Source organism: Oryzias melastigma, linkage group LG24 (assembly GCF_002922805.2).
Source record: "Oryzias melastigma strain HK-1 linkage group LG24, ASM292280v2, whole genome shotgun sequence".
NCBI classification, from domain to species: Eukaryota; Metazoa; Chordata; class Actinopteri; order Beloniformes; family Adrianichthyidae; genus Oryzias; species Oryzias melastigma.
The window spans coordinates 10,732,730-10,746,849 of NC_050535.1; the positions used below are offsets into that span (position 1 = coordinate 10,732,730).

Sequence of the window (14,120 nt, forward strand, 5' to 3'; positions counted from 1 at the left end):
TCTGCTAGAAAACAAAACCCTGGATAAGCAGTTGATGTCGCAGAAAGGCAGCCTTTCCCCCATTTTCTACCATCTTCCAGTTTCCCACAGGAGAGGTGTGGTCAACCTGGGGGTGGGTGGTGGAGGGTGCTGCCTTTGCCTGCTTCCAATCAGCCATCTGCAGGCTGCGGTGCTGGAGAATATTTGATTTTCTGCACAAACACTCCCACAGCTCAGCTCTGGGTTAGCTGCAAGCCAGGCAGACCTCGTGAAGCGCAGTGCGGGTTCTACACATCCAATTAGTTTTTGCTCTGCAGAACTTTCAGATGATAAGAAGGAACTGGGGAGTCTTTCCTTCTGTTGTGTGTTTGGTGTTTAAAACACGTTCTTGTGCCATTTTTCCATTTTTCTGTATAAAGAAAAGTCTGAGTATTTCATTATTCAAACAGTTAATCAAAAGCAGATAAAAAAGGCTGTTTAAAAAAGATCTTATGAAATATTCCATAAACTTCTGATGCAGCCACTTGAAAATGACTAGATCCATTAACGTCTTTGTATTCCTCATTCGAGCTGGCATCAGGATCAAAACTGTACGACTGGATAGCTCCAGTATTGCTTGGTTGCACCAAGAGAGCTCTCAATAATGGGTAATGGGAATGGGGGTTGCTCTGTTCTAATGGTCTCGCCCACAACTCAGAGGTGAATTTTAATGAACTACTGCCACTCTGCAGAAACTATGTCCTAGAAAATGACAGGTTTATTGACTTTGGCTTAAGAACACTGGGAACTGATTGGAGTGGAACCCTAGAGTAAGATTGTAGTTTATTTAAGTGCAATATTAGTGGCAACTGCAGAACAGACGAGGATCTTCAGAGTGAATCCTCCCCCCTGCTCTGTGGGAGGAGAGGTGAGGAAATGTCTTGAAGGAGGCGTTGATTTAGGTATTTCTGGAGAGTTTGTCCAGGAAACAGAAACAGTCGATGGCTGTGTGAAAACTATTGTGGATTTATTCCTCACTCTTTCTTCTGTACATTATGTTTGTAGTCCATGTGCTTGGGGGGCAGCTATAGAGTGAGGCTGATATATTTGCCCAAAGCTCCAGCTCACAATAGGTTTTATGAAGGCTTGAAGGGATTTGAAGGCGTCGGGACTCGCTGACTCTGCAGTGAAAGAGTCCATTGACGGAGCATGGCAGCCTCCTAGCATGAGTGTGGAGGAGCGGGACTCTGCTTTGGCTCTGTAAAGAACAGCTCAGCAAAGAAAGCTTTGTCTTTATCACTTCTGCCTCGGGCCTTTTTCCTCCATCGCCTCCAGGGAAAAGCCAGAACCAGCCCTCCTCCATAGCTGCCCTGAATGCTGCAGTTCTATGATCATCTACCGCAAAAAGATGCGCATCTTTGTGGTCTTGAAGCCACAAAACAAGCGAGCTACACCCATGACCTGCCGCGGGGTTCATTAGCTTAATCAGTAGCTAGCTTAGTTAGGGCTTTCAAACCTGAAACATTTGCTGAGAACAATGTTCTGCATCGTTCCCTTTGCTGTTCTGTTCAGGTTTATTAGGGTGGGTCTGAAATCCAGTTTCCCTGGAGACGAGCCAAATATGCCATCCAGCTGTGTATCTGCCAGCTATCTGACATCTGAATGCTTTCATCTCAGAAACACGACTCCTTAAGCTGCAGATGAAAACTGCAGCTCAGTAAATGGGAGGGATATTTGACTTTCAGATGAAATTATGGAACGTTGTAAAACGTTTCTGCTTCAGGGATTATATCATAAAAGTATGGCTCTTTAGCAGAAGCGATCAAGGATAGGTTTTTTTTTTTGGTCTGGGTTTTTTATTAAAACACACAGTACTGCAAGAAGTTGTCGTGTTTTCTAATAGTACAGCTTGTTCAGCCAAAACCAGAACTTTTAGAGGTCCATTCATGGCTCAGACGCTTTGGATTTTTACGGTTAGTCACTTTGTTAGAGAACAGCGTGTTGTGCCAAAAGTTGGAAGAGTTGGACATTTGCATTCCGATGTTTGAAGAAAGTCAAATCAAGATCAGTTCATGAAGCTTGTATGCATGTTAGATGGATCATAACCTTCAACCTGAAAGCTGAATATCTCAAACTCTTCGTGAGCCCAGTGCAATTAGAAGAAATGGAAAGGATTAGTAAAGATTGGACCAGCGCACAGCAGCAGGCTTAAAGTCCCTATGACAATTTTTTTATCTAAAAAAAGAAAACTTTCCCAGTAGTGTTTTAATTATGCTTATGAAGTTTTTAACTAAAATCTCACAACCTAAATTTCTTAAAAAGCCATTTTTCTTGTTGAAGCCTCTGTTTCCAATATCTCTTCTGAGGGGGCGTGGCTTTTAGAGCTGACCTGAGCAGCCTCTACCCTGATCGCCCCTGTTGGATTATGATAGCGCTGCGTCTGGCTAGCGTAAATCTTCACCGCTGCTACATAAAAATGTCAAGCAATATCAGTAATGTCCAGCCGTATGGTTTGGAGCTGGATGTCAGCGAAGATCTTGATGGACCGAACCTTCTCCAAAAGCCTGATTCTTTCTCCTTCCAGTTCACCAAAGACTCTTTTTGCAAATTATCAAATGTTTATTGACGTCGCTATGACCAATAATTCAATCCAATGGTTTCTCAGAGTTCTTGATAAAATAATGAAAGCTAACATCAAAATGCTCTTTCATTGATTTACAGTCCTTTCCAACTGCGGTCAAATGAGCCGCCACTCACATTTCCGTGGTCACATCAAGAAGCTCTGTGGAGTCTGGTGGAGATTTTCCAGCGTTCTCAGTCCTGCTACCGTAAGTATTGTATGAAACTTGCACAAAAAATCCAGTGACGTTGATTTGACCACAGAAATGTGAACGGCGGCTCATTTGACTGCAGTCACTGTGAAGATGCCATCTTCTCTTCTCCAGAACCTGAACTAGACATACTAGGAACAGATGAGGGTTTATAGTGCATGTGCAGAGCTGTTGATGGAAAGAAGATCATTAATTTAAACAGATCCTGTCTGTGACAGTTTGATTGACAGCGATTCTAAGGGAGAAATACTCGGAAATGCAAAAACAAAATGATTTCTCATTATATTTGTTCTTTCATAAGAAAAATGCCACAAATACATGTTAAAAAACAAAAAAAAACGGCATGAATTTCATTGGAGGGGACTTTAAGGAATCCGTTTAGTAAAAAATGAGCATCTGACCGTGGTAATGTTGTGCAAGAACAGTTTTGAAGAACACCAGAGCGTCTTTTAGGAGATTGCTGATGGTGTTCATATAGAAGAATGGTGATCTTGTATATTCGCTGCCCCCTACAGCACAAACTAAAGTATTTTCACTTTTATCAACTCTCCAAGGGTCTTCATTCCCCTCTATTTTAGGGTTTATGGTGGGGGTTTTGAGGATCAACTCTATATCTTACCACAATGTGTCACCAGAGACTGTTCCAGACTAACCCCAACTATCATCCTTGCTGTGCATCAGGAGAGGAGGCCTCTGGAACCGTCAGTCTTAGATTAACCTTGTCGTTAAGTTCACAGCTGGGGGGGTGACCCATCTAACATCTGCAGTTTGCGGTTTTGCATCTCAGCAGTTTGGTTCGGTTGAAAACAGCTCAGCTCTGTTTGTCCTGTTCGTGCGGTTTATTTACACCCTCAGCATGTTGGAGCAGAAAACCCGGCTCTGCTAACTGATTTATGTCTGTTCTCACTCTGACAGGTTGACAGATGTTTTCCAGCATCTTTTAAGTTGTTTCACCCACATAGATAGGTGTTCAGGTGGATTTCTTCATTAATCGGGATTTTTTTTTTTTATTACTGTTCCCTCGCTGTAAGCGATTCGCCTACTATGCAGTTTTTTTTTTCTTCTTCTTGACGGTGGATTGCGTTCTGTGTCCTGATTGGCTGTCGACTTTGTCCATTGTGCCGTGTCTGGTATATAGAATCTATTCAGCTTCCTAAATTTGCATACATCTCTGATTGCTAGCAATGTGACTCTGAAGTGCTAGACTTATTTTTCTAAAAAAAAGTTTGAACTTTTAGAGATTAAACACCAGAGAAAAGTTTGAAAATGTATAAAATGTGTAGTGAGGAGTTTTACAACCTTGAAACAGCTCTAAAAATAGTAAAAAAATAAAGCTAACTACTTTGCTTTTTGTTTATTGTGCAATGTGTGTGTAAAACGCACAATAAACAGGGAACCCTGTATATTTAAAGAGTTGTGGTCCGCTTACAGAGGCCACATTACTGACTCACTGTCACCTTTAGAGATGGCGTCACAGAAGGCTCCTGCATTGATTATCTTGCTCATCATCTTTTCAATTTACCACTAAATTTTAAGTCAAAATTACACTTCCCGTTCAGGTTTTAGCTGTCTAATTAACCTCAGCAATTACAACAAATATATTCAACCTATAACACATTTTCTTTAAATGAGATATTATTATTTTATTATTTATTTTTTCCTATGTGCAATACGTGTATACTCTTATTGTTGTCCTTAAATGTTCTTCTTTATTCTACACACACACACACATGTATGTATGTATATATATATATATATATATATATATATATATATATATATATATATATATTGTTTTGTCTGGAGAGCACCAAGGTTTTTCTTTCTATCACAATCTTATAACAGAATTAGATGAACCGGTCACATTTTGCCAATATCTCAATTATTTAATGCTGTTATATTACAAACTATATTAACTACATGTTTAACGTTTTATTTTTTTAAAGAAGGCCATACATGCTTTCAGGAAGTCAAAGTAAATTTTTTTTACCACTTTTTCATTAATTTTCCTGATTAAAAAAAATAATTTTTTCTCTGTAGCTATGCTTGTTTTTGCTCCTGTACTCTGCATTAAACTGATACTGTTTATCAAAACAACAAAAAAAATCTGAAATATTATCAAAGCTGATTCAGTTTCCCTTCATCTGTTGACGTTCTCAAGGACATTGCTTTTTTTGACATTGCTTTTTTTTTTGTATGGTTGTATTTGTATGGTTTTAATAGTGAGTCTGAAGGAACGGAGCATCTGCATAACACGGAGGAAGCTCCAGTGATACGGCATACGTGTCACTTCCTGTAACTGAGGCTCCTCCCTGCTTCTGTTCCTCACTCGCTGACAGTAAACAAACGGCTCATCCTCTAATCTCAGGATGTGGTGAGCTCATTTTTCACTTCTGACTGTGGATCTTCATGGTGTAGTTATCATAACAAAACTCTATTCTCTGCTTAGAAAAAAGAAGGCGATGTATGTCTGTAATCTGAGCTTCAGTCTCAGTTTACTGGATTATTTCATTTCTTTTAAAGTCTTGTTTGTGCCTGGAACAAAGTCCTAATTGGCTCCTTCAGTGTGAATGATGCAGCTCTTCATAAACCGGATTCTGCATCGTTTATTCCATCTGTAAATAAATATGACTGAGAGGCGTTTACCACTATATAACTTTTCTGTTTGACAAATTTACAAATAAACATTTTAAAATCTGAATAATTTGGTTGCAAACAGAGAAAAATAAAGGGATTTCATCCTGATGTTAAAAAGAAAATATTGTGCAGGATAAAGAAAATGCACCATTTGGTTCAACTAAATTTTTAGTTTTGGACCCATTCATTTCAGCTTGTTTTTTTTTTAATTTTTTATTATTTAACTACCATATTTTTGGATACTTTGGATTATAAGTCACTGCAGCCAAAACATCCATATTAAAGAAGACAAAAAATAATTTATAAGTCGCACTTCTGGGATAAATTTATTTAGCTAAATACAGGAACAAGAATGGACATTTCATCTTGAAAGACAAATCATAATAATGGAATAGATAACGATGGACTGAATATGTGCTGAATATAATTAATGATTATTTAGCTTCAGAGGAATCCATTATATTAGCGCAACAATTGAACAATTATTAAGATAATTACAGCGTAAAGAACATGCTCACAAGTCAACTAAACTCTATATAATCACTAAATCCATTAAATCTTTCATCTTTGTCGCTTTAACACGATTCTGCAAAACCCAACGTAAGACTGTCCGCTACTTCCTCTGCGTTGTTATAGGTAGCTAAGATGAACACACACCTACAGTGCCCTCTAGTGGTTGTTGCTATTTATTTAAATAAAATGAATTCGCACCCGAGTACAAGGCCCTCGGCCAAACTATGTAAAAAAACAAACAAAAAAAAACGCAACATATACTCCAAAAGATAAAGACAAAAATATTCTTCCACCCTCTTTATTTGTTTTTTATTGATTATGTCACTTGTGTGGCCTATCCCAACTGCCTTCTGGGATTTGAACCACTTTTCTGGTCTCAAATGTTTGGATCCGATGCAGCTTTAAACACCCCATATTTAATAACAACTTTTAGTTGTTTCCCCTACAGATTATTTCTCTTTCATTCGTGTATTTGTTGTCAAACTTTCCAGCAAAGTGTGTTGATGTTGTGACTTTAGAGGAATCTGTTTGGCCCTAAAACGTCCAGTTTAGCACACAAAGGAGGATCACAGGTGCTGCTGTGTCTTTGGAAACTGTTGCTTTCAGCGTCTGGGCTTTTAACTAACCCCCCTCCCAATACTGAAAACTATGAGCCGGGAAGGGTTTGTTTGTCAGGAGTTCTTCAGAAGTGGTTTCCTTCCTTTGCTGCTCTTTTATTAAGCTGCTTAAAGTGCTCCATGTCTGAGTTAAACATTTAGTTTGGACTATGTTAGAAAATATTATGATGCTTACGTTTGAAGACTTTGTTGGTTCTGTCTTTCAGCTCAGAAGATGTTTAAAATGAAGTCGGTATTCTGCCGGAACTGACGCTCCGCTGCGCTGAACAACAAAAACCACTCGGTCCTGAGCTGGCAACACACGAATGGCCCAGGGAAGCCACCAGATTGACATTCAGGTTTTGCATGACCTGCGGCAGAAGTTCCCTGAAGTCCCTGAAGGTGTCGTCTCCCAGTGTGTTCTGAAGGTAGGGTGGGATCCCTGCATGCATTTATCGGGCTGATGGCGGTTCTGTTAAAGTTTCATTCTGCTTTTCTCACAGAACAACAACAATTTGGATGCGTGCTGCGAGTACCTGTCCCAGGTCAGTCCCGGTTACCTGTACAACGAGGAAGGGAATCTCCGGTTTCCAGAGGACGCCGTCTTGACTAGGCTCCCTAATCACATGACCCAGCTGAGCCTGGGCTTTCAGACTCACAATGTGCAGGTGCCCCCGCTTCGGGACGGCCCGAGAATGAACGGCAGCCGGGCTTTGGCTCACAGCATGAGCGAAGGGCCCCTCCACACAGGCCAGGCCCCCAGCAGCGACTTCTTCCCAAAGGAGCCTCAGTCGGCCCCGGTGCAGGTCCACCCCTCCCTCAACGTGTTCAGCGTGATGGAACCGTCGCGGAAACCCCAACCCCCCCAGCACCTTGGGCTTTACCCCTCTGGACCGAAGGGGACAATTGGCAGTCAACACATGCCACGCTTCAACCCCATCACCGTGACGCTGGGCCCCAACCTCCAGACGGGCCGCAACACCCCCACCTCTTTGCACATACACGGCACGCCCCCGTCGGTCCTGGGCAGTCCGCAGGGGAACTCAATCTACATCCGGCCCGTTAGCCAGCCCGGCGGGATCTACGTCAGCCAGCCCGGTGGGATCCGGCAGAGCCAGCAGCAGGGGGGGCGAGCTCAGTATAGCCCCACCTCTCAACCCCAGCAGCAGATCTACCAGATCTCCCACCCCTCCTCACTCTCCAGCTCGTGGTCCGTTCCTCAGCCCCCCTCCTCCCATACCTCACAGACCTCCCACGTCTACATGCCCATCAGCTCCCCCACCAATCCACAAGCGCCCTCCAACTTCCCCTCTGGAAGCCAGTCCTCCTCCTCCGGCGTCTCCTCCTGCTCCCCCTCCCCCTCCTCCAGCCATTACAACATCCAGAACATCTCCACCGGGCCGCGCAAGAACCAGATTGAGATTAAACTGGAGTCTCCTCAGAGGAACAGCTCCACCACGGTTCTGAGGACCAGCAGCGGGCCCCGCTCCTCCTCCGCTTCTTCCTCCTGCCCCTCCTCTTCTTCATCTTCAGCTGGGGTTCCCTCCGTCCCCACCACTCCTCTGTCCATAGGGGGCCCCGGCCTGAGCCGCAGTCAGCCTACAGTGTACATTTCTCCTAGCCCCCCAAACGCCGCCGCCGTTCCCCCCGACGAGGCCATAGTGACATCCGCAGGCTCTCGCTCCCAGCAAATATACACCTACGAAGGCGGGTCCAGGAACACCCCCACAGTTTACATCTCTGCAAACTCTTCCATGATGAACCCGGGGGTTCACGTTGGGGGCCAGGTGAGCATGGGCCCGGCCTACATTCACCACCACCCGCCCAAGACCCGCACTTCCGTGGGAGGCGGAGGGACTGCCTCCTCCCCCCGCGTGGTGGTGACTCAGCCCAACACCAAGTACACTTTCAAAATAACGGTGTCTCCCAACAAGCCACCAGCCGTGTCCCCTGGGGTGGTGTCCCCCACCATCGTCCCCAACAACCTCCTGAGCCTCTCATCAGAACACCTCCTAGAGCCCGACCCCCAGCATCAGTCGGATCCGCTGTCCCCACACCAGGAAGAACCCCGTCGACTCAGCATGGGCTCCGATGATGCTGCGTACACGCAAGGTAAGCCCCGCCCACTTCCACACACCGAGTAGACGCAGCAAGTAAAGATGAATCCTGTTAGAAAATAAATAACAAACGTTACAATCCATAAACGATTCCAAATATGTTTTATGTAGCATCATATCACCATTATTATTATTATTATTATTATTAAAACATACCATGTTTAAAAGCCTTTTTTTTTAATGTTGGACAAAGCAAATCGCATTAGCGCTAGCATACTGGTAACATGGAAGAAGTGGCTGTAGAGCAGAACGTTTTAAAAGACAATTTCTTTATTTAAAAAAAAAGGCAACTTGCAGTGAATTTATGAACTCTGATTGAACTTTTGTCTTTTATTTTTCTAATGTGCATATTCGCTCTCAACCTTACAAAGAATTTAGATTTTTAGTGTTTAACTGAGGCAATTAAAGTGCAGTTTTAATGCAAACTCTGAATAAAATATGCAAAAAGTGTATGTAATAATCCTAATATTGAGTTTATTTGCAGCAAGGTTATTATTTTTTTCGTGTTTCTAATCTACTCTAAAAAAGACATCACATCGGTTTTCATCAACAATTCCTATACAAGCTACTTTTGTATTTGTTCACAGATTTACCAAAATAGTGATTTGAGTATCCAATAAAATTTCAGACTTAAGGGACAAATTGTTTCAGAATTTGGCCGATAAAAAAGGAGAAAATAGACACTTTGATGCCTCTTCTGATGTTTGTTTTTATTGTTGTTAAAGTGTTTGTGTTGTTTTATTACAAATAAAATTCTAATTTTATTGACATTGTTTGTAGATTTAAACTAAATTAATCACTTTAAAGACTCTTTAAAAATTTAGGACATCTGCTTAAAAAAAGTTTGTTTCCACGTTAAATCATCTTATTTTATTTTTATTTAAAAAAAAGAATAACATTAAAAAGTGGATAAAGTTATAAACGTAAAACAAAAACTGAAATAATCTAATTCGGTCAAATAAATGTTTATGGGATGGAGATAACTTAAGGCTGTAGACGGTTTCCATAGAAACGGCGTGATGACTCCTCAGAGGGTCCTCCTCGGGGAGCAGCAGTCACAGGTCTGACTCACACTCATCAGACTCCATGTTTCCTTTTTTGGACGTTTCACTGCTTCCTGTGTGAGTCAGCAGCTGAGGGGGCGGCATCCTGACCTGCTGACCCCCACCCAAAAAAAATAAAATAAATAAAAACCTCCATCCATTCATGTTGTCACGGCTGGTTAAATCCAGTTTAAAGCTGTGCACACCTGTCGGCACGTAGCACTCGAAGATCCGGGTGTTTGGCAGCAGAATGCCGATGTTTCGTAATATTTGACCCACTTGGCGAGTGGAGACACACGAGAAGAACAGCCACACCCTCCAGCAACCCCCATGATGATGTTGGCTTTGTTTTTAAATATTTTTGGGAATGAAAAGCGGCTGGATCATTTAAACATTTATTGGGTACACGAAACATTGTCTTAAGTTTTTTTTTTTATTGCAAAAAGACAAACAAATGTTCCCATTTAAAGCTGGATATTCATGCCAATTTATTGATTTCATTTTGATTCAAAGTGGTAATTATAAATGTCTTTTATTCGATCAAACAAAAGTTCATTTTGAAATACGTTGTTTTAAATAAATGATTTTCACATTACTAGTGATTTCAGTTCAACAAAGACCGATTTTTTTTTTTTTATTATAAAACATTCAATTGTTCCATTAAAAATGAACAAAATGTTACCTGTAAAAATACTGGAAATCGCTTCAAAGTCCAAAAAGCACGTGGAATTAAAAATGGAATTGTATAAATATAGGTCAGTTCTATTTTATGTTTTATCGTGGGGGAACAAAAACTTTGTAACTCCCGTCAAATGCCATGTCTTTGCTCGTCTTCCCTCAGCCTTGTTGGTGCACCAGAAAGCTCGAATGGAGAGGTTGTGGCACGAGTTAGAGGTGAAGAAGAAGAAGTTGGAGAAGCTAAAAGAAGAGGTGAACGACATGGAGAACGACCTGACCAGAAGGCGGCTGGAGAGGTCCAACTCCGCCTCCCAGATTCCCTCAGTAAGAATCCCATTCTCTTATTTAAGGTGTCAACTAGACTCTTTTAAAGACTTTAAGACTCTAGAAGGTAATAAAGCTAAAGGAAACACATTCCTCTAATAAATGATCATCATCTTCCTCCAAGAAATAGAGAAATTATGTTTGTTTTTTTTTAATTCTACTTTTCTTTTTTCCAGTTTGAGGAAATGAAGCAGCTGCGATGCAAAAACCGCTCTCTGCAAATCGACATCGACTGCCTGAGCAAAGAGATCGATCTGCTGCAGACGAACGGTAGGAGTTCAGCCTGAAGAGGGCGCCAGAGGTCAAAGCATCTCATAGATAAACAGCTGGTTAAAACACATCAGATAAACATCTGGCTGACAGGATGCAACAGAAGAAGCTGCTGCTCCATTAGAGCTCAACTAAAAACCGGGCTTTTATTTTGAAAGCGAGATGGTGTCTGTGGCATTTTTAAAATCTATGTTTTGAGGTGTTTATTTCATCTTCTGCTCTGTGCAGGACCACACCTGAACCCCGGTGTGATTCAAAACTTCTACGACAACATCGGGTTTATCTGCCCCATCTCACCCAAACCCAAAGGTACCATATCAGCAGGTGAGTGAGGACGAGGATGAAGAGTCGGGCAAAATTAGATATTTTCTCCAGTTTTTTGGCTAATTTGGACTTTAGCTAACATTTTAGCATTATGCTAGCTGTTTTTGGCAAAATTAGAGATTTTTCCTTTTTTTTTCTGCTAATTTGGTATTTAGCTAATATTTTAGCAAAGCTTAAAGCTTCAACATTTTTAGCTACATTTCAGTTTCAGTATTTTCAGCTATCAGCACTAGCATCTCTAGTAGCCACATTCAGCTAACAGCATTAGCACTAGCATTAGTGCAGACAATGCTTTATGTCTGGTTTTTAATTAGTTTGAAGCCAATGATGGTTAAGATGTGCACTTTACATCCACTTTGCGTATGAATGGATTTGTCAACTAATCGGAAAAAATAATCGGTGATTATTTGACTGTTAAAAACATTGTTTGTGGCCGCCCTACCCACATGTCGCCGTGCGCTCTGACCTCCTTTGCTCCTCCCGTTAGACTCAGGCGGGAAGCACACGAAGCCCATGGCAGACCAGGAGGAGGACGAAGGGTCACAGTGGAGCTGCACGGCCTGCACCTTCCTCAACCACCCCGCCCTCAACCGCTGTGAACAGTGCGAGTTTCAGCGGCAATTGTGAGCCATCCGCCGACCCGCCAGGCTCCGCCCACAGAGTCCGTCAGTTGGAGCGTTTGTCGTTTCCGGGCGGCCGGTTCTTCTTCCCGTTTCTCTGAGGTTCGTGGAGCGGCGCGCCTGAAGCCGGACGGGATCGTGTTTACACTCCGAACCCTCGGATCGTACCTCACCGGACTTGCTGCCCCCCCCCCCCTGCAGCGGGTGTCCTTGGACCTCGCCGCTCCCTCTAACAGTATTACAGCGTGCGCCCGGCTCAGCGGCAACCGACCTTTGAGCCCCGGGGGCGTCTGGAACTGAAGGGAAAACTATCAGACTTGAACGTTCATTTGCTGATTCTGGAAGGGGGCTCAGATGGGCGTGCCCCCCCCCCTCCCTGCTCATTGGAACTTGGTGGCGCAGGGGTTGGGCGGCCAGCAGCTCCTGGAAACTCTCTGTACATACGTTTAGTGCCTTGAAGCCGTCTTCCTCTCACTTTGAATCACCTGTCTTTCCTGTAAGTATAGCTTGATAGATCTTAATAACTTTTTTCTCTTCTGCCAAACGATACCCCCCCCCCCCCCATGGAGACTTTTATTTTGAGAGAATCAAACGGCGTTGAACCATGAAGCTACATAAGCCACCACCTCTCCGTTTTCTCCGTACGACCTGCAGACAGACGAGTCTTTTTTATTATGCTGCATTTGGGGTATTTTTTTTCCTTTTTGGGAGGGGGGGCAAATGCAGAGCTGCAAACTGCCATCATTACTGACAACTGGAATGTGGGACTGATGCTCGGAGACTCCTGGTTTCCAGCAGACAGATCCTGAGTCAGCGGATGGGTTCCAGATTCAAACTCTGCAGCACTCCACAGGTCAAAAGTGAAAGGGATTCTGGGTAAAATGTGCCTTTTGTGATTCATGAATGAAGCTCAAGTTGTTGCAAAAAAAAAAAAAAAAAAACAAAGCAAAAAAAAAAAAATGCCAAAGATGTCCTCAGCTGTAAGCACAACACGACAGTCCACTGTGTCTTTGATGCGGTTCATTCATCCTAATGTGAGGATGAAGAGCAAGTTTTTCCACTTCCTGCTGCCCTTAAACTGATGTTGACAATCTCTTCTGTAAAGTCCAAGTGCCTTCAAAGCCAAACCTTTAGCTCTGTGTGAAGCCGTCGAAAGCAGATGGATTCATGTCTGAAGCACTTAGTTTTTCCTCTTCACCCCAAAAACCAGTTCAGCTGCATCTGCACCCCGGTGTGAACGGGCAGATGGTGTTTGATGAAATGGAGAAAAAAAATGAATTTGGATTTTTTTTTTATTTTAGCTGGGAAAACTGTCTTTGTAACAGATAAGTTATTTGTAAAAATAATAAAAAAAAGAAACAAACCTGTTCTGCATGTTGTCTTTGTGATGCTGCGTTTCAGATGGGAGTGTCCACTAGATGGCAGTCAAAGTCTCCTTTGTTTTACAGAAACAGATTTAGGAAGCAATGTGTTACTAATTGTATGTTGTTTATCACATTGACTGTATATGAGAACTGGACTGAATGATGTCATCCATAGGAAATGGCATACAACCAAGTCAATTCGGTCACTATTTTTGCCATGTTGGAGTTAGGGCTCGGCAATATAACGACATATAGTGCAATAGAACATTTTCTTGATGTAGCAATGAGTCTATTGAGATTGATTTTTATTTTGAAGGTCCAAAATGAACACTCGCCTGATCATTTTCTCCTCTTTGACAGGTGAAAGCTAGAGAGTTATTTGCCACATGGCAAGTAAATGTTAGCATCTAATTATTTATGTTTATTAGCTCTCATTTATTTATTTATTTATTTTTTACCTCTCCTCTTCTATCGTCTGCACACAAGACATTTTTAACGTGAGCCACTCAGAACTGGAAGATAAACCAGCTGGACTTGTAGCGGCACAGAAAGTTCATTAAAAAGGGTTATTTTTTTTTTATCGCAATGTAGCATAGCAAGAGGCTAATGCTAACGAGGTGTTCCATGTGTCGCCAATATATGTGATCACGAACCGGTTAAAAGTTGGACAATATTTCCTCAGACCAGACTTTAAGACGAGGAGCGGCTACTTCCTGTTTGGAACACGAGGGGGAGGAGTCACTTAGTCCGGTTCTCATATACAATCAATAGTTTACTACCATCTAAATAAGTTCATCGCAATTAACTGACAACAAATATTTGAATTTACAATTTTAGCTTAAATA

The 14,120-nt window shown here is 42.2% G+C and overlaps 1 protein-coding gene across 2 annotated transcripts in view; it reads left to right on the top strand.

The window, feature by feature from the left end:
- Window positions 1-13,274, top strand: part of tab2 (TGF-beta activated kinase 1 (MAP3K7) binding protein 2) — a 31,324-nt gene extending 18,050 nt beyond the window's left edge. Inside the window, exons 2-8 of one of the 2 annotated variants that reach the window (XM_024291513.2) lie at window positions 6,763-6,963; window positions 7,039-8,647; window positions 10,537-10,697; window positions 10,874-10,967; window positions 11,196-11,291; window positions 11,779-11,952; window positions 11,991-13,274. In XM_024291513.2, coding sequence (XP_024147281.1) covers window positions 6,862-6,963; window positions 7,039-8,647; window positions 10,537-10,697; window positions 10,874-10,967; window positions 11,196-11,291; window positions 11,779-11,918 — 2,202 coding nt within the window. In that variant the 5' untranslated portion in view covers window positions 6,763-6,861 and the 3' untranslated portion in view covers window positions 11,919-11,952; window positions 11,991-13,274. Of the gene's footprint in view, window positions 1-6,762; window positions 6,964-7,038; window positions 8,648-10,536; window positions 10,698-10,873; window positions 10,968-11,195; window positions 11,292-11,778 lie in introns of both variants that reach the window. The other variant, XM_024291511.2, reaches the window with a different exon arrangement.
- Window positions 13,275-14,120: the final 846 nt, after the last annotated feature.